At 44.4% G+C, this 19774-nt stretch overlaps 1 protein-coding gene across 11 annotated transcripts in view; it reads right to left on the reverse strand.

The window, feature by feature from the left end:
• LOC140395719 (C-Jun-amino-terminal kinase-interacting protein 4-like) overlaps positions 1–19774 on the reverse strand; it is a 128303-nt gene that overhangs the window by 45557 nt on the left and 62972 nt on the right. For all 11 annotated transcript variants that reach the window (XR_011936284.1, XM_072483846.1, XM_072483845.1 and 8 more), the window contains 7 exons: positions 19078–19230; positions 18736–18790; positions 17904–18034; positions 17750–17806; positions 11580–11756; positions 8781–8913; positions 1327–1419 (listed from right to left, as the gene is read on the reverse strand). Coding sequence is in view for 10 of the 11 variants with exons in the window: in XM_072483846.1 (XP_072339947.1) it covers positions 1327–1419; positions 8781–8913; positions 11580–11756; positions 17750–17806; positions 17904–18034; positions 18736–18790; positions 19078–19230 (799 nt within the window). In the remaining variant the exon portion in view is untranslated. The remainder of the gene's footprint in view (positions 1–1326; positions 1420–8780; positions 8914–11579; positions 11757–17749; positions 17807–17903; positions 18035–18735; positions 18791–19077; positions 19231–19774) is intronic.

Genomic DNA, 19774 nt, shown 5'->3' on the forward strand with positions numbered 1-19774 from the left:
AGGGTCAGTCTCCCGTGCTGTAGCCTAGGGTCAGCCTCCCGTGCTGTACCCTAGGGTCAGCCTCCCGTGCTGTACCCTAGGGTCAGTCTCCCGTGCTGCAGCCTAGGGTCCTCCATGTCCTAAATTGCACCAAATCCTGTTTACCACCGACCCCCACCACAGACCAGCACTGGATACCAGTTAAGCAACGCTTCAATTTAAAATTCACAATTTTGTTTTCAAATGCTTACAGGACCTCGCCCCTCTATATCTCTGTAATCTCCTCCAGTTCCACAACTCTGAAATAACTGCAATCCCCTAATTGCCACATCATGAGCATTCTTGATAATAAATCACTCAATCAGCAGCGACTGCGCCATCAGCTGCCTGGGCCCTAACATCTGAAATTTCCTCACAACTCTTTCCAGATTGTTTTCCTCTAAGGGACTTCAAATCAATTTGTTGCCCAAGCTGTTGGTAATCTGCCTTCAATCTCCCCATGTGGCTTGCTGTCATTTTTGTTTTACCATGCCTCTGTAAAACACCTTGGGAGATTTTATGACAATAAAGGTGCTATAGGAATGATGTTGCTGCAATTCAGAGGTCCAGAATGTTACAGCAGTATTTTATGTTTGTGTGGGTAGTTATATCTCCTTCCCACAGCAGAAACTGTCAAAATACATAAAAATCGATGACCTCTGGTTGCTATTAGTTGGAAATATTAGCAAACTGGTCTTGTTAGTAGCCATTGGTAGAAAGTGTTTCCCCGATCAATGAGTTTCACAACAGCTCGAAAGTTTCATGTGATGAAGCTGCAGAGGGTAGTGGGTGCCTGGAACTCGCTACCGGAGGAGGTGGTGGAAGCAGGGACGATAGGGACATTTAAGGGGCATCTTGACAAATACATGAATAGGATGGGAATAGAAGGATACGGACCCAGGAAGTGTAGAAGATTGTAGTTTAGTCGGGCAGTATGGTCGGCACGGGCTTGGAGGGCCGAAGGGCCTGTTCCTGTGCTGTACATTTCTTTGTTCTTTGTTTGTTGAAGTGCAGTTTGTTTCATGAGCAACTCTGTGCTTTTGACCTCTTGCATATAAATTAACACCTGGGTGATGCTTCATTTCAAACGGTGACAGTCTGAAGCTGTATCCAGGCTCATGCTGAGTATTCGTGCAGCTCCTGATTACATACAGCCAGCTGGGGTCTGAACTCTTTGCAAGAATTCAAGGAGGAAATCCAAACTCAAAGTTCTCCAACTATGAACCGATAGATTTTAAACACTTTTTGTCTTCAGTAAACAACCTTCACATTCAAAGAGCAGACTGTATTGATCAACTATTTGGTTACCTTCATGTAAGTATCTTTGTCATCCAAAGGTTGCAGATACACTGGCACAGGCAGATTTTTCATCTTGCTGTCACTTAGACCACCATTCGTCACCTAAGGAGAAACCAACAAGTTACATGAATACTCTGGAAATATACACAAAGACTTTGCCCCCTCAGCTCTCGGTGGCAAGAAATTCCAAAGACACTCAAACCTTTGAGAGAAGAAATTCCTCCTCATCTCAGTCTTAAATTGCACCCTTTTATTCTGAGATTATAGCCTCTGGTCCGAGGCTCCCTCACCCATGAGGGGAAACAGCCTCCCATAAGACCATAAGACATAGGAGCAGAATTAGGCCACTCGGCCCATCGAGTCTGCTCCGCCATTCAATCATGGCTGATATTTTCTCATCCCCATTCTCCTGCCTTCCCCCCATAACCCCTGATCCCCTTATTAATCAAGAACCGATCTATCTTTATTTCAAAGACACTCAGTGAATTGGCCTCCACAGCCTTCTGCGGCAAAGCGTTCCACAGATTCACCACCCTCTCGCTGAAGAAATTCCTCCTCATCTCTGTTTTAAAGGATCGTCCCTTTAGTCCGAGATTGTGTTCTCTGATTCTAGTTTTTCCTACAAGCATTTACCTCGTCAATTCCTTTAAGAATCCGATATATTTCAATGAGATCACCTCTCATTCTTCGAAATTCCAATGAATACAGTTCTAAACTCGTTTAAGTTTTCCTCATAAAATAATCCCTCCATACCGGGGATCATTTGAGTGAACCTTCTCTGAACCACCTCCAACATATCTTTCCTTAAATGACAGGGCCAAAACTGCTGGCAGTACTCCAGATGTGGTCTCACCAGTACCTTGTACAGCTGCAGCAAGTTTTCCCAACTCTTATTCTCCAACCCCCTTTGAAATAAGGGCCAACATTCCATTAGCCTTCCTGATTACCTGCTGCCTGTGTGTTAGCTTTCTGTGTTTCGTGTACAAATATCCCCTGTGTTGCAGCTTTCTGCAGTTTTTCTCCATTTAAATAGTAGTTCTTTGTTCTCCCTTCCAAAATGGACATCACATTTCCACATGTTATACTCCATTTGCCAACTTTTTGCCCACTTAGTTAACCTATCAATATTTCTTTGCAAACTATTTGTATCCCTCTCGCAACTTGCCTTTCCACCTATTTTTGTGTTGTCTGCAGATTTGGCTACAGTACATTCACTTCCTTCCTCCACGTCATTAATATATATTGTAAATAGTTGCGGACCCAGCACTGATCCCTGTGGAACCCCACTGGTTACAGGTCGCCAACCAGAAAAAGAACCTCTTATCCCCACTTGCTGTTCCCTGCCCACTAGCCAATTCTCTATCCATGCCAATATACTACTCCAACATCATGGGTTCTGATCTTATGACTTAACCTTGTGTGAAGTACATTGTCAAACGCCTTCTGGAAGTCCAAATACATCGCATCTACTGGTTCCCCTCTATCCACGCTGGTTGCGATTTTCTTGAAAGATTCTGAAGAAAACCAGCTGCAGCTCCTGTTAGACCGCATGACGGCTCTGCAGCTGCGGATAGACTCACTTTGGAGTATCCGCGATGCTGAGGAGGTCGTGGATAGCACGTTCAGTGAGTTGGTCACACCGCAGATTAGGATTGGTGAGGGAGACAGGGAATGGGTGACCAAAAGGCAGAGAAAGAGCAGGAAGGCAGTGCAGGTGTCCCCTGCGGTCATCTCCCTCCAAAACAGGTATACCGTTTGGGATACTGTTGGGGGAGATGACTCACCAGGGGAAGGCAGTAGTAGCCAGGCTCATGGCACCGTGGCTGGCTCTGCTGTACAGATGGGCGGGAAAAAGACTGGCAGAGCTATAGTCATAGGGGATTCAATCGTAAGGGGAGTAGACAGGCGTTTCTGTGGTCGAAAACGAGACTCCCGAATGGTATGTTGCCTCCCGGGTGCACAGGTCAGGGAGGGTGAACAGCCAGTTGTCGTGGTGCATATAGGCACCAATGATATAGGTAAAAAACGGGATGAGGTCCTACAATCAGAATTCAGGGAGTTAGGAGACAAGTTAAAAAGTAGGACCTCAAAGGTAGTAATCTCAGGATTGCTACCAGTGCCACGAGATAGTCAGAGTAGAAATTCAAGAATAGTCAGAATGAATACGTGGCTTGACAGATGGTGCAGGAGGGAGGGGGTTCAGATTTTTGGGACATTGGAACCGGTTCTGGGGGTGGTGGGACCATTACAAATCAGATGGTCTACACCTGAGCAGGACTGGAACCAATGTCCTAGGGGGTGCTTTTGCTAACGCTGTTGGGGAGGTTTTAAACTAATGTGGCAGGGGGATGAGAACCAGATTAGGAAGATAGAGGTCAGTAAAGAGGCAGCAACTAAAGCCAGTAAGGTACTAGATAATAAACTCAATGTGACTAAGGGGAAGAGAAGACGGGGAAGAGATGATGAACGCAAAGGGACAGGTGGTCTGAGGTGCATTTGCTTTAATGCGAGAAGTGTAGCAGGTAAGGCAGATGAACTTAGGGCTTGGATTAGTACCTGGAATATGATGCTATTGGTATTATTGAGACTTGGTTGAGGGAACTAAATATCCCAGGGTATAGATGCTTCATGAGGGATAGAGAGGGAGGTAAAAGGGGTGGAGGAGTTGGATTACTGGTCAGAGATGATATCACAGCTGTGATTAAGGAGGGTACGATGGAGGATTCGAGCACTGAGGCAATATGGGTAGAGCTAAGAAATAGGAAGGGTGTATTAACATTGTTGGGACTTTACTACAGGCCTCCCAAAAGCGAGCGTGAAGTAGAGGTACAAATATGTAGACAGATTATAGAAAAATGTAAGAGCAATAGGGTGGTCGTGATGGGAGATTTTAACTTCCCCAACATTGACTGGGATTCATGTAGTGTTGGAGGCGTAGATGGAGCAGAATTTGTAAGGGGCATCTAGGAGAGTTTTTTTTAGAGCAGTATGTAAATAGTCCAACTCGGGAAGGGGCCATACTGGACCTGGTATTGGGGAATGATCCCGGCCAGGTGGTTGAAGTTTCAGTCGGTGATTACTTTGGGAATAGCGATCACAAGTCCCTAAGTTTTAGAATACTCATGGACATAGACGAGAGTGGTCCTAAACAAAGTGTGCTAAATTGGGGAAAGGCCAAGTATAACAAAATTCGGCAGGAGCTAGGGAATGTGGATTGGGAGCAGCTGTTTAAGGGTAAATCCACATTTGAAATGTGGGAGTATTTAAGGAAAGGTTGATTAGAGTGCAGGACAGACATGTCCCTGTGAAAATTAGGGATACAAATGGCAAGATTAGGGAACTATGGATGACGGGTGGAATTGTGAGACTAGCTAAGATGAAAAAGGAAGCATACATAAGATCTAGGCGACTTAAAACTGATGAAGCTTTGGAGGAATATCGGGAAAGTAGGACAAATCTCAAACGCGCAATAAAGAGGGCTAAAGGGGTCATGAAATATATTTGGCTAACAGGGTTAAGGAAAATCCCAAAGCCTTTTATTCGTATATAAGGAGCAAGAGGGTAACTAGAGAAAGGATTTGCCCACTCAAAGACTAAAGAGGGAATTTATGCGTGGAGTCAGAGGAAATGGGTGAGATTCTTAATGAGTACTTTGCATCGGTATTCACCAAGGAGAGGGACATGGCGGATGTTGAGGCTAGGGATGGATGTTTAAATACTCTAGGTCAAGTCGGCTTTAGGAAGGGAGAAGTTTTTGGTATTCTAAAAGGCATTAAGGTGGACAAGTCCCCAGGTCCGGATGGGATCTATCCCAGGTTACTGAGGGAAGCGAGGGACAAAATAGCTGGGGCCTTAACAGATATCTTTGCAGCATCCTTGAGCACGGGTGAGGTCCTGGAGGACTGGAGAATTGCTAATGTTGTCCCTTTGTTTAAGAGTAGCATGGATAATCCAGGGAATTATAGACCTGTGAGCTTGACGTCAGTGGGAGGCAAACTGTTGGAGAATTTACTGAGAGATAGGATCTATTCACATTTGGAAGAAAATCGACTTATCAGTGATAGGCAGCATGGTTTTGTGCAGGGAAGGTCATGTCTTACAAACCTAATAGAATTTTTTGAGAAAGTGATAAAGTTAATTGATGAGGGAAGGGCAGTAGATGTCATATACATGGACTTCAGTAAGGCGTTTAATAAAGTTTCCCATGGCAGGTTGATGGAAAAAGTGAAGTTGTATGGAGTTCAGGGTGTACTAGCTAGATGGATAAAGAACTAGCTGGGCAACAGGAGACAGAGAGTAGTGGTGGAAGGGAGTGTCTCAAAATGGAGAAAGGTGACTAGTGGTGTTCCACAGGGATCCGTTCTCGGACCACTGTTATTTGTGATATACATAAATGATCTGGACGAAGGTATAGGTGGTCTGATTAGCAAGTTTGCAGATGATACTAAGATTGGTGGAGTTGCAGATAGCGAGGAAGACTGTCAGAGAATACAGCAAAATATAGATAGATTGGAGAGCTGGGCAGAGAAATGGCAGATGGAGTTCAATCCAGGCAAATGCGAGGTGATGCATTTTGGAAGATCTAATTCAAGAGCGGACTATACGGTCAATGGAGGAGTCCTGGGGAAAATTGATGTACAGAGATCTGGGAGTTCAGGTCCATTGTATCCTGAAGTTGGCAACGCAGGTCGATAGAGTGGTCAACAAGGCATACAGCATGCTTGCCTTCATCGGACGGGATACTGAGTACAAGAGTCAGAAGGTCATGTTACAGTTGTATAGGACTTTGGTTAGGCCACATTTGTAGTTCTGGTTGCCACATTACCAGAAGGATGTGGATGCTTTAGAGAGGGTGCAGAGGAGGTTCACCAGGATGTTGCCTGGTATGGAGGGTGCTAGCTATGAAGAAAGGTTGAGTACATTAGGATTGTTTTCGTTGGAAAGACGGAGGTTGAGGGGGGACCTGATTGAGGTCTACAAAATTATTATGAGAGGTATGGACAGGGTGGATAGCAACAAGCTTTTTCCAAGAGTGGGGGTGTCAATTACAAGGGGTCACGATTTCAAGGTGAGAGGGGGAAAGTTTAAGGGAGATGTGCGTGGAAAGTCTTTTACGCAGAGGGTGGTGGGTGCCTGGAACGCTTTGCCAGCGGAGGTGGTAGAGGCGGGCATGATAGCATCATTTAAGGTGCGTCTAGACAGATAGATGAACGGGCTCGGAACAGCGGGGAGTAGATCCTTGGACAGGTTTAGATAAAGGATCTGGATCGGCGCAGGCTGGGAGGGCCGAAGGGCCTGTTCCTGTGCTGTAATTTTCTTTGTTTTTGCTCGAGTCAGTCTTGATTTCCCTTTCATGAAGCCATACTGACTCTGCTTGATTAGATTTTCCAAATTTGCTGTTACTTCCTTAATAATTGATTCCAACTTTTTTTTCCAACAATAGATGTTTGGTTTAACGGTCTGAAGTTGTCTGCTTTTTGCCTCCCTTCCTTCTTGAATAGGGTGCCATATTGGCAGTTTTCCAATCCAAATCCAAGGATTTAGGGAAAATTACAACCAATGCGTCCACTATCTCTGAAACTACTTCTTTCAGAATACTAAGATGCAACCCATCAGGGCCAGGGGACTTATCTAACTTTAGTCTCATTAGTTTGTCTTAATACTGCTTCTCTAGTAATGGTGATGACATTTAACTACTCCCCCCTATTCTTTCGTATTAATGGGATGTTCGACGATCTTTCACTGCAAAAACTGATGCAAAATATTGGTTTAACTCCTCCGCCATTCCCCTGTTCCCCAGAACTATCTCCCCAGATTCATTTTCTAAGGGACCCATGTTCACTTTGACCTCTCTCTCCCTTTTTATATATTTAAGGACATTTTTATTGTCAGTTTTTATATTCCTCGCTAGTTTGCCCTTGTTGATTATTTTCTCTCTGATTATCCGTTGCTGGATTCTGAATTTATCCCAGCCTTCGGGGCTATCTCTTGACTTTTGCCTCCTTATAAGCTTTTCCTTTCAACTTAACATTCTCCTTAACTCCGTTGGTTAGCCATGCTCAGTTTAACCTCTCTCAGACTCTTCCTTCCTTACAGGAATATATTTTTGCTGAGAGCCATGAATTATCTTCTTAACCTTCTGCCACTGCTTGTCTTTCCTGCTAATCTATCAGCCTCGTCCACTTTAGCTAACTCTCTCCTCATTTCATTGTAATTTCCTTTATTTAAGTTGTTTCCGATCCGTGTTTTTCACACTCAAGCTGAATATTAAATTCTATCATGTTATGATCACTACTTCCTCAGGAGTCTTTTACTCTAAGGTCAATTAAACCTACCTCATTACCCATTACCAGATCTAAGAGCCAGTGCAGACTCGATGGGCTGAATGGCCTCCTTCTGCACTGTAAATTCTATGATTCTACGGTTTGCTCAGTGAAACAAATTTAGGGAAAGTGGCAGAAAACTGTCACAGGTAATCAAACAGAATTTGTGGTACAGTTATAGGGAGAGACTGGATGGGATATACAAGTAACCAGAATTTGAGTATTGAAATCTGGGATGAATGGCTGTAAACGGTTGCCGAAATCCTAACATCGGAGTCTCTCTGTGTATGGTTCTTGAACAGTCTGAGCTGGCACTGCAATGAATTTTTGAATCAGTTAACAGGGAAGAAAATAGCCTGAACTGTTTTATAAATTTATTCCGAACCTCTCTCTTCGGAAGGGCCGACTCCTTGACATAGAATTCCAAAAGTACGGGAGGAGGTCATACGGCCCACTGAGTCTGCACCAACCCTCGGAAAAAGCACCCCATCTGGGACTATTCCCTTGCCCTAGCCCCATAACCCCACCTATCCTGCACATCTTTTGGACTGTGGTAAGAAACTGAAACATCCGGAGGAAACTCATGCAGACACGGGGAGAACGTGCAAACTCCATACAGACAGTGACCCAAGACCAGAATTGAACCTGGGTCTCTTGTGCTGTAAGACAGCAGTACAGGAGTACAATACACAGGGATATTTAAAGGTTAGACCAGTTGAATTCAAACGATGCATCAGTTTCCATTTGTTCACTGTATTTAAAGGAGTAAGCAATCCAGCTGAGTTCATGTGAATGATAACATTTCCTGAATGTGTGGAAGCAGTTCACTACTCACAATCACACATCAACAATTCAGAAAGTTGGAACAGCCTGGCCCAATTCAGACATTTTGATATCAACAAGTGTTTTTCACATTTGTTGTCCAAACTAGGTAATGTTTATGGATGAAAACATCCAGCAGCCAACCACATTTTTAACGGTAGTCAGGTTTTCCTTGATTTAAAGCCCCAGGTACGAGATATATTTGGCACAGAATGCATACAACACAACAATAGCAACAGTAAGCAATAACATCTCCAATTGCAGAAAAGTTAATTGTGGGGAACATGACTTTCAGGAAACAAAAGACTGAAGTGTTACCTGTTTGAATTTTGGAGGCAGACTCCAACCATAGGCCTGAATTCGGCCATCGTCTTTCTGTACATGAGCCTTGACCTGGCGATACTGCTCCCTCTTCTGTTCCCGTCGTGTGGCTGAAGTATTCTCACTGCCACTAACAAATAACAATAATTACACAATACAACCGCTGATTCACCATTTCAACTTTGTGCATGCATAAGCTAATATTTTAAAATTCTTTAACCATTATCTAGAATTCCCTCTTTTTTCCTGATGAAACAGAAATGCAAATAGCCTCTTCTGAGGCTACCGGGCAAACCGCTGATCCAAACCCCCCTGACGTACAGAAGCATTGAGCATCTACTCGACAACTCTGACAGAGCATCAACATTATGTGTGGGAAACTATATTGCAAACCCAAGGATGTCACTCAATGCTTCTGTACTCTGTGCAAAGAGGCAAGTTGTAAATTTAGAAGAAAAGAGACACAGCGATTCTGCATTGTCGCCCGCCTCTGATCTCCGGGTAAGCGTTCTCCAAGGCGGCCTTCAGGACGCGCGACAACGCAGAATCGCCGAGCAAAAACTTATAGCCAAGTTCCGCACACATGAGTGCGGCCTCAACCGGGACCTGGGATTCATGTCGCATTACATTCATCCCCCACCATCTGGCCTGCGGAATCCTACCAACTGTCCTGGCTTGGCACAATTCACACCTCTTTAACCTGGGGTTACCCAATCTCTGGATTTGTAAACACTTAATTACCTGCAAATGCTCGCATTCCAAGCATTGTCTGGAATCTTTGACTTTGTCTATATATATGTTTCTGGAACATACCTCTTCATTCAACTGAGGGAGGAGCAGTGCTCCGAAAGTTAGTGTTTGAAACAAACCTGTTGGACTTTAACCTGGTGTTGTAAGACTTCTTACTGTGTTCCATCCATGATAGAGACTCTAGGTCACACGTTGGACTCCTCACCTGTAAACTCATTTTTAGTGTGGAAGTAACCATAGAACCACTAAAGTGCAGGAGGCTGCCATTTGGCCTACTGAGTCCACACCGACTCTCTGAAAGAGCACCCTATCTAGGCCCACTCCCCTGCCCTATCCCCGTAACCTCATCTGACCTGCATATCCCTGAACACTAATGGGCAATTTTAGCGTGGCCAATCCACCTAACCTGCACATCTTTGGGAGGAAACCGGAGCACCCGGAGTAAACCCAAGAGTCGGTGCAAACTCGATGGGCCGAATGGCCTCCTGCTGCACTGTAAATTTTATGATCTATGTTCTCGACTTTGACTCATATCAGTGAATTGCTAACCTGAATATTTATACCCTATTGTAGGGTAACGTAAATCTATTCTTTTAATCCTTCAAAAACAGATGATTTAGACCTCTTGCAGATTTAAGCACCTCTTAGGTGAATGAAGGAGAAGAGTGGGGCCAGTCAATCTTCCTGTCCTTGCCATTTTCCCAAAACTCAAATGGAACTGTTGCTATAACAGACTCCAAAAAGCTTGATTTCACCTTTTTCCCCTCAACATCTCAAAGTTCATCAATGCAAGACTTGATTTATGTTTGCAGAAACAGGCTCCTCTAAGGTCCTGCACTTCTGAACAGGATACAGTAAAAACCTGCTTAGTTGATAGGCAATTCCACTCTCACCATTATCTTCTTTGCTTTTCATTCCAGAAAAATCTCACCTCACTCAATCCGATTTCTAATCTGCAGGCATTTGAATCACCTTTCACATCTTTCCTATTACTCTGCAACATTGGTAATGTTCTAGACTTCATAGAATCCCTGCAGGGCAGAAGGAGGCCATTCTGCCCATCGAGTCTATACGATCCCTCTGAAAGAGCACCCTACCTAGACCCACTGCCCCGCCCTATCCGCATAACCCGATCTAACCTGCACAACTTTGGGCACTAAGGGGCAATTTATCAAGGCCAATCCACTTAATCTGCACAATTTTTGGACTGTGGGATGAAACTGTAGCGGCCGGAGGAAACCACGCAGACACCAGGAGGCAATGCAAACTCCACACAGTCACCCGAAGCTGCAATTGAACCCGGCTCCCCGTCAGGGAGCAGAGCTAACCACTGGGCCACCTTTATTCTGCGCAATGGTTCTTGGGACCTTCACAAATTTCTTATAAGTTAATAAGATGGTGAATAATGGAGCAATACACAAAGAAAGTTCAGAGGTTTGATCCCTAGACTGCATTAAATTCACTGATCTCATTGGGCTTCTGCAAATGGCCCCAGAGTAGGAACTGGGAGGAAAGTGTTATCCTCTAGGGATGCAAATCTCCCCGGCGGCATGGTGCGCACTGCTGCCTCATGGCGCCGAGGACCGGGACCGATCCCGATTCTGGGTCACTGTCCGTGTGGAGTTTGCACATTCTCCCAGTGTCTGTGTGGGTCTCACCCCCAAACCCCAAAAGATGTGCAGGATAGGTGGATTGGCCACGGTAAAATTGCCCCTTTATTGGGAAAAAAGAAATTGGGTGCCCTAAATTTTTTTTTTTTAAATCTAGGGATGCAAATCGCTGCCCAATGATTTTTTCTAGAAAGTACATGGGCAGGGAAGTCAAATAATGACAGGCTCAGATTCACCCACAATACAGTCCCGAGCCAAAATTATGCAAACACTCATACCTACGTTCAGATTCAGAGAATGGTCACTTTAGCCAGATTTCCATGCTCAAGGAAATCTACCAGAGCATGCATCAGTACCTTCAGGAGGAGAGGGAGGGGGGGGGGGGGGGGAAATGGGTGCACAAAGCAATATATCTGACAAATATAGTAAAACTTACTCTTCATTAAGGAAATCAAAAGCCTTTGACTTGTCACTAGGCAACTGAGATAAAGCACCACTTCTCTTCTTAACCACTCCAGGTGTGATGTGTGAGGTTGGCGCATTGTACTTAACGTTGACTGGTGGGATGGGTTTCTTAGTTGTAGTACTGGATGGACTGAACAAACGGCTAAAACTGGAGGATGAATTAAAGGAAAAGAATCAAAATAAGGGAGAAACAGAAATGGAAATTCAAGACATGCCGAGATCACTTGCAAAAAGTGTGTACATACTGTCCTCAAGGACCTTAGAATCCAGTCTGCTTTGGCTGTATCCATTTCTCATCCACATGCAGATAAAACCAATATCCTGTGGGTTCATTTGGCCTAATTTTATATTTCAAACTGCACACACTCGGGGCACTTCCTCCCTCCCTTCTCCCATGCCCAGTTACCCCAAACTATCATTTTGTCCTACACTGCAGCAACTTGCCACAGTTCCTTCAACAGCGCCAGTCAAACCAGCAATCCCTATCATCTAGAGGGACACCACCTGCAAGTTTCCCTCCAAGCTGCACACCATCCTCACTTGGAAATATATCAGCGTTCCTCCAGTCACTGGGTACACCTTCTCCGACAGCACTGCAGATGTACCTACACCACATGGACTGCAGCAGTTCAAGGATGTGGTTACTTTCTCAAGGGCAATTTTTATTCATTCAAGGGCTATGGACTTTGCTGGCTATGCTAGGATAAGAGATGGGCAATAAATACTGACATTGTCAGTGTTGTCCACATTACCGTAGTGAATTTTTAAAAAATACAGACATGTCTACATTTTAGAATCAGGTATTTGGGGGCAAGAAACTTTCACTTGGCATTGTAGAATTTAAATTTCAGCGCTAACAATCAAACGGCCAAAATATTCTTCTACCCCTCTGCCCTGATCTCAGGCTGTAGTGTCCCTGTGCAGGAATATGCTTCCATAGGTAATACTGGGGTACACTTCCACAGATGCTGGCTACATATGGTCCTTCCTCCGAGTAAAACTGACTGCCAGCAGGCTATATGACAGTAGGGAAGAGAGGAATGGTGACACAGCCTCACTCAGCATCTTCACACATTTTCCAGAAGATGCAGGAGGGCTAAGTTGGAGGTGATCTGTTGAACCTTCCCTCCCTAACTCAGGAATACCAAGGTCAATTGCACCAACACTGCTGATGTCAGCGAATATAACTTGGACCAGAAACAGTAATGGCAATCTTCCTAGTCTTTATTTTTACTTTTCATGGACATCGCTGGCAAGACCAGCATTTATCCCAAATGACCTCGAGAAGGTGGTATTGTGCTGCCTTCTTGAACTGCTATAGTTCATGCGCTGTAAGGACATCCAAAGTGCTGTTAGGACATCCAAAGTGCTGTTAGGAAGGGGGTTCCAGGTCCTAGGTTCGATCCCGGCTCTGGGTCACTGTTCGTGTGGAGTTTGCACATTCTCCCCGTGTTTGCGTGGGTTTCGCCCCCACAATCCAAAGATGTGCAGGGTAGGTGGATTGGCCACACTAAATTGCCCCTTGATTGGAAAAAATGAATTGGGTACACTAAATTTTTTTTAAAAAGGAAGGGGGTTCCAGGACTTTGACCCAGTGAGTGACAACTCTGTATAGTCCAAAGCAGCTGAACTAGTGGGAAAGTTCGGTGAGGTTATTTAGCATCCTCAAAAGAACAAATTGTTGAAACTACACCAATATTTTTTGACAGGGGTTCAACAGAGACAGGGCTTTAACAGGGACAGGAACAGCCCATGCCAGCATTCAAATGAATGGATCATGGCTGATAAAACAACAGTGGACAATTGAAGTTAATATTTCTTGCCAACCACAAAAACTATCCGTTCTACTGAAAATTTCAAGTGACACTACACTCCCACCACCACACTTTGGGGAAGACTTCTAGGTATTGTGAACTTGAACAGGAGTAGGTCATTGAACTCTCGAATTTGTTCCATCATTCAGTGAAATAATGGTCAATTTGTATCTCAACTCCATTTATCTTTCTTAGCTCCATATCCTTTAATATCAGGAAAAGAAAATGTAGCTCGAATGTTAACATTACACCTGCTTGTTCTGGATTCCCCCAGCAGAGGATAGTTTCTTCATATTTACCCTAGTGAAACTCTTTATCAATATGACAAAGAGTCATCGGACTCGAAACGTTAGCTCTTTTCTCTCCCGACAGATGCTGCCAGACCTGCTGAGATTTTCCAGCATTTTCTCTTTAGTATCAATATGAAGGCCTCGGTTAGATCATCTCTCAACCTCCTGTGCTCACTCTATTGCTGCATGCATGTCTGTCCATCCTGAGGAACATCCCTGGCACCATTTGTGAAGCTGCAAAGACAAAGCGGTTGGGCTCTTCACTGCTGGGCTCTCCTGCATGCAAATTTCCACCCATTGAAGTGAATAGAGGAAAATTAATGGGCTTCCAGGGAAAGAATATGAAAATCTGCGACAAAGTTTCTCAGCAAATCTGACAATGTGCCTCAGTGTGCAGAGAAGTGTGGTTAGGTTGGGTTAGCAAATACCTACACAAATGTTTAAGTACTTTTTTATACCCTCAAAGTATATGTGGAACGCAAAAGAATTAAAGAGTGTCTTTGGAGTGGAATTCATTGGGCCCAGTTGTTTTTCCTGAGACGCAAGAATCCCCACCGATTCTGTTGAGCTGCGCACAGGAACAGCTTAGTAGAATGGTCACAATTCCATTTAACGCTGCTGGGGCGGGAGGAGGGGGGGTGGTCCTCAGGTGAAGCTGCCTGGGATAGCTGACCTACAAGTCAGCAAAACATTGGTTCTTTTACCTCAGGCACCCTTGAGAGCGCAAATACACTAACATTTATCCCGCTGGAGAGGTGACACATTGCATTTTTAATTAGGGCCTGATTCAGCCACCGTGTTGGCCCCAGCCCGAGAGAGCTCCAAATAATAATAATCTTTATTAGTGTCACTGCAATGAAGTTACTGTGAAAGTCGGGCTCTGCACCCGACCAATAGCAGGTCACCCGCCTCGCTTCGCCCATTAGGCTAATTTAAATATCCGGATGGCACTTCCACCCAGCGCCCGGGAGTCAACATCTGCACCTATGAGATCTTGACCAGCCGCCGTTTTCACAGAGGTGGACTAGGCATGATGACATCGCTCGGGGGTCTCACAGGCCATTAGAAACCCCTGGGTGGTCAGGGACAGGGCAGGCTGGGTCTCTGGCACGCCCTCTGGCACCCAGGAATCTTGGCACTGCCACCCAAGCATCCTGGCAGTGCCACCCTGCCAGGGCACCAGGCTGACAGTGCCAAGGCACACGGGTGTTGTGTTGCGCTGTCAGGGGTCAGGCCTTGCCCATTAGGGTGGGGGGGGGGGGATTTTCATGGGGCTGCCAAGAAATGGTATGGGGCATCAGCTGAGGTAGAGATTGGGGCTGCTGTTCAAAATGGCGCCTCAATCTGTGAAGAGTCGGTTCTGCTGCTGAGCTCAGTTCCCCAGTGCAGGAAATCCACTGAAGTGTGTCCTCGGCAGGGAGAAAGTATCTGGTGAATAGCGAAGTGAATCTCAGTGCCACAGCCGCGGAGAAACACCTCCTTAAACGCGCCTGAAACTTTGGTTTATGTCCGCTGAATCATGCCTTTAGTTTCTTGAAAATTTGAAGTTCAGTATCGGGACATCACTACAAGGCCGGCATTTATTGTCCATTTTTGGCTGCCTTCTTGAACCAATGGATATGACAGAGTGCTTTGCAAACCTCTTCACAATCAGTCAAGAGTCAACAGGGATTTCACAAGACTGGGGTCACCCAAAGGCCCAGATCAGGTAAGAAAGGCAGGTTTCCTTCTCTATATCAGGGAATCTGTTTACTCCGATCAGAAAGCTTCATGGTCAATTTACTTGATGCAAGCATTTTATTCCCAATTTTTATTGAATTCTCACACTGCTGTGGTGGGAATTAAACAGATCGGCCCTTTAATTGTACCTAAACCTCAGATTATAGGACAACAGCAACAGGTGAATTTATTAAACTCAAACGGTCACTTTGAATCTTATTGCTGATGTTCACCACACCTTTCTGCAAACCCAGAGTTTTACAAATTAGCATTAGAAAAACTATACACAGGTGGAGACTTTATTGCAAAATTTTCATTAATGTAAGCTATTCTATGGCAAATATAAAATAGGCCCAATGTTCCAGTGATTGACAGCACAGCCTCTGAAAGCCAATCTTTCACACACGGCTCTTCCACACAGTCACATTAAAATAAAACATGCTTTTGAAAAATGAGCTGAATGAGTTTGAAAAACAGAATACAACTTTGTTCTTTTTCTTTAGTAAAGTCTGTACTATTGCCATGAACAAGCCACCACACCCCAGACAAACCCAGCCTTCGCTGCCCACGAGTTAGAGGTGCTCTGGCATAACCCTAACATAACAGAAACACACGGCTACTAAATGCAGGTTACAGTTAGAGTCAAAGAAGAAACCAAAACAACAATCACAACAAATTACCCACAGGCTGAAGGTGAATACCAACAGGGAACATGAAAAAAATGAAAATAAGTAATTAATAATTCAATAATAACTCACATTCAGTTTTTTTCTAAGAGAATGATTGCATTGAAAATATTAAAGTGTCCAAACACTTGATAAGGTGGCAAAAAAAGTCATTGAGGAAGATGTTAGATACTGTACAGTGGGAGTGGAGGGATCATGGGTGTCTATAGAAAAACCATTTCAACCTCCAAATGTGCCTGTGCCAATTTTTGCATCTTCACAAGCCATTTCATCTAGCTGGTGTTGAGCTGGGAATAAGATCAATTTCACCCACATGTGTGACTGGTGATTGGATACCACTCAGGGAGTGGGGAACAGCTAGGAGCAAATGTTGTAACAATTACATGTTAACGTGACCCAGTTTAGCATAGTGGCTGGCTTGTAATGCAGAACACGGGCAGCACGGTAGCATAGTGGATAGCACAATTGCTTCACAGCTCCAGGGTCCCAGGTTCGATTCCCGGCTTGGGTCACTGTCTGTGCGGAGTCTGCACATCCTCCCCGTGTGTGCGTGGGTTTCCTCCGGGTGCTCCGGTTTCCTCCCACAGTCCAAAGATGTGCGGGTTAGGTGGGTTGGCCATGCTAAATTGCCCTTAGTGTCCAAAATTGCCCTTAGTGGGGTTAGGGTGGAGATGTTGACCTTGGGTAGGGTGCTCTTTCCAAGAGCCGGTGCAGACTCGATGGGTCGAATGGCCTCCTTCTGCACTGTAAATTCTATGAACAAGGCATCAGCGCGGGTTCAATTCCCGTACCGGCCTCCCCGAACAGGCGCTGGAATGTGGCGACTAGGGGCTTTTCACAGTAACTTCATTGAAGCCTACTTGTGACAATAAGCGAGTAATATTATTATTCCCACTTCATATTGGAAAATATGGACATTGGAATAAATGTCATTTGTCCATCCATGTAAACAGTGATGGGCAACCTCAGCTAGTGAGTGGGCTGCACGAGTGGCCCTCCTTCATCTCAGTGGGCCACAAGATTGAAATAGGCTTGTTCACTAACCATGACCCCATGAATTAGATTAAATACATTTAATACACACCAAATATTTAATGACGAGTTATAGAAAATGTTTAATCATTCATATATGAATATAACTATCAACTTCAAATGGTAAAAGCAAATTAAATATTTACACTTTGGACACAGAGGGAGCATAGGGATCTCACAGTCAATGTTGTGAGCAATCAGCATGAACCTCATTTCACTTGCCCTTGCTGTGTGTGTATCGTTTCAGTCATACCAGTAAGAAAAAAAACTATGCGGATGCAAATCAGTGGAATGTGGCAACCTGCATGTGAGCAACAGTCAACAAAATGCTCATGGAATCCATTCAGAGCCCAGATAGCTCGCAGGTTCCCATTGCAAGTAAATATGGGATCACCCTGTGCTCCGACTGAACACACGCACATGAGCAACCTTCAGTAGACAAGCTGCACACAATAGAAAAAGGGTCTCCAGAATATATGCCCATTTCAGACTTGGCACGTAGATTTGTTTGCATTTCTTTCCTCTCCAGTGCAGACTTGACATCTAAACCCAACATCAGCTGTGTGACCAATACAGTTAGAATTAAAACTGGGGACTTACAACTGCCAGATGGTGGATTTCTTTTTCTCCTGAATGGATGGGTTTTCTCTCGAGGCACTAAAAACAGAAGATACACAAACAAACAGGATTTAGCTTCTGGCTGAAGCAGGTTAGAAAGAAGCAAAAAAAAATTTTAAAATGGAGAAACTCATACCGGATCATCTCTGTCCATCGCACAGCTTCCTGCAGTTCCATCAACCTCTCCTTATACTGGTTACGTTCCATGAGAACACGGGCCATCTCCACACGGGTAAAGCGCTTTCTCTGAGCAGTAGGAACATCACTCTTTTTTTCCCAAAAGACATAAAAAAAGCAAGACATGGCAAATTGCTTTTCACCAGTTCAGTGGTCTTTTCATCAGACACAAATGCATTTGTACCCTGAAGAATGTCACAGAATACAAGCAAATGTCCCCACTTATCAAGGAGGATCCCAGATTCCTTGTCCCAGCTCTCAATGTTGCATGTGAACCTCCCAAGTACACTGTTCTCTCTGGGGTACATGCACAAGTATAACCATTATGAAACTAACGTGGAAAGAATTTTGTTCACGTGAAATCTCATCAGAATGAGGGAGTGGAAAAATTTTGGGACATGACGACTACAGTCAGTTTGATGAGGAGGTTCAAATGAGGAGTGGGACTGAGTTGTCTGCCTGTTGGCTCAAAACTAGTTTGCAGAACAGGGGAAAGAAATTTGGAAATGGAAAATACACACAAAAGTTTAGGAGTGGTGAAGAGAGAGATAACACTGTACCACATCAGACAGGGCCTTTTTAGCACAGTTGGCTGGACAGCTGGTCTGTGATGCAGAGTGAGGTCAGCAACATGGGTTAAATTTCAGTACCGGGTGAGCTTATTCATGAAGACCCCCACCTTCCCAGCCTTGGCCCTTGCCTGAGGTGTGATCAACCACCAGTCAGCTCTCCTGTTCAAAGTGGAAAGCAGCCTATGGACATGTGGGACTATAGCAACCTTACTTACTTACCTCATCAGAGTCCTCCTTCGCTCTGCTCTTCGCTTCTTCAGCCTCTAACCGCACCCTGAAAGAAAATATTGCAATTATAAATAAATGGATCAGAAGGTTATTAGTTTACTGGCTCTTCAAGCACATGGTGAAACATAAATGCATCAGACAGATAATAAAACATATGTCCAAGGATATTTTGAGTTTGTTAAAATGATTGCAGTACATGGTCCAGTAATAACAATTTGCACTTTGCCAGTAAACTCTGAAGTAATGTCACACTGAAAAATTCAAAGATCAGCACAACTGTACTCTTCAGTGCTAAACGAATGGAGGTGGTGGAAACAATAATTCAATTCTCACTTCCTCAGCTCTTCCTCCAAGTCTTTATTCTTCTCCTCCAGCTTCAGTTTGGCCTGTCTGACTGACTCCAGCTCTCCCTGCAGCACATCCTTTTCACATGTCAGCTCATCCACCTTTGCTATCAGGTCGTTCTTCACCACATTCAGTGCATTTCTAAACAGGAGAAGGAAAGGGTACGTTAGATGGATAACTGCAGATTTATTGATATTAAGGAAGAAGGGAAAGAGCTATGAGTGTTGACCCTTGATATCAGCAGCTTGGAGTGAGTAAGCATTATGCCTTTCCCCACTCCCGGAGCAAAGAAATCTGAAGCCTATTGTACATAATGCATCAGAATACAACGAAGACACAGTCACAATTCTCCACTTGGAAAGATACGAATGTCACAAACACTCACAAAGACAACAAATAAAATCAGGAAGAGGAGGCCATCAAGATGGAAGACAACAATAGCTAGCTTGAATTTTTATTTCTCTCGCTCACTTAGATTTCCATGCCCCACATTCAAAGAAAGAAAATGGTTAATGCCCAAGGAGGAAAAAATGTGTTCGCCTCTTTTTGTTACCGTGGAGCTCCTCAAGCTCCAATTCCATTCAGTGGAATCAGTTTTTCTGAAAGGATTCGAAGGAACAGGTGTAGGCCATTCAGCCCCTCAATCTTGTCCCGCCATTTAATGAGATCATGGATGATCTGTGAC

This window comes from Scyliorhinus torazame, chromosome 18, assembly GCF_047496885.1.
Source record: "Scyliorhinus torazame isolate Kashiwa2021f chromosome 18, sScyTor2.1, whole genome shotgun sequence".
NCBI classification, from domain to species: Eukaryota; Metazoa; Chordata; class Chondrichthyes; order Carcharhiniformes; family Scyliorhinidae; genus Scyliorhinus; species Scyliorhinus torazame.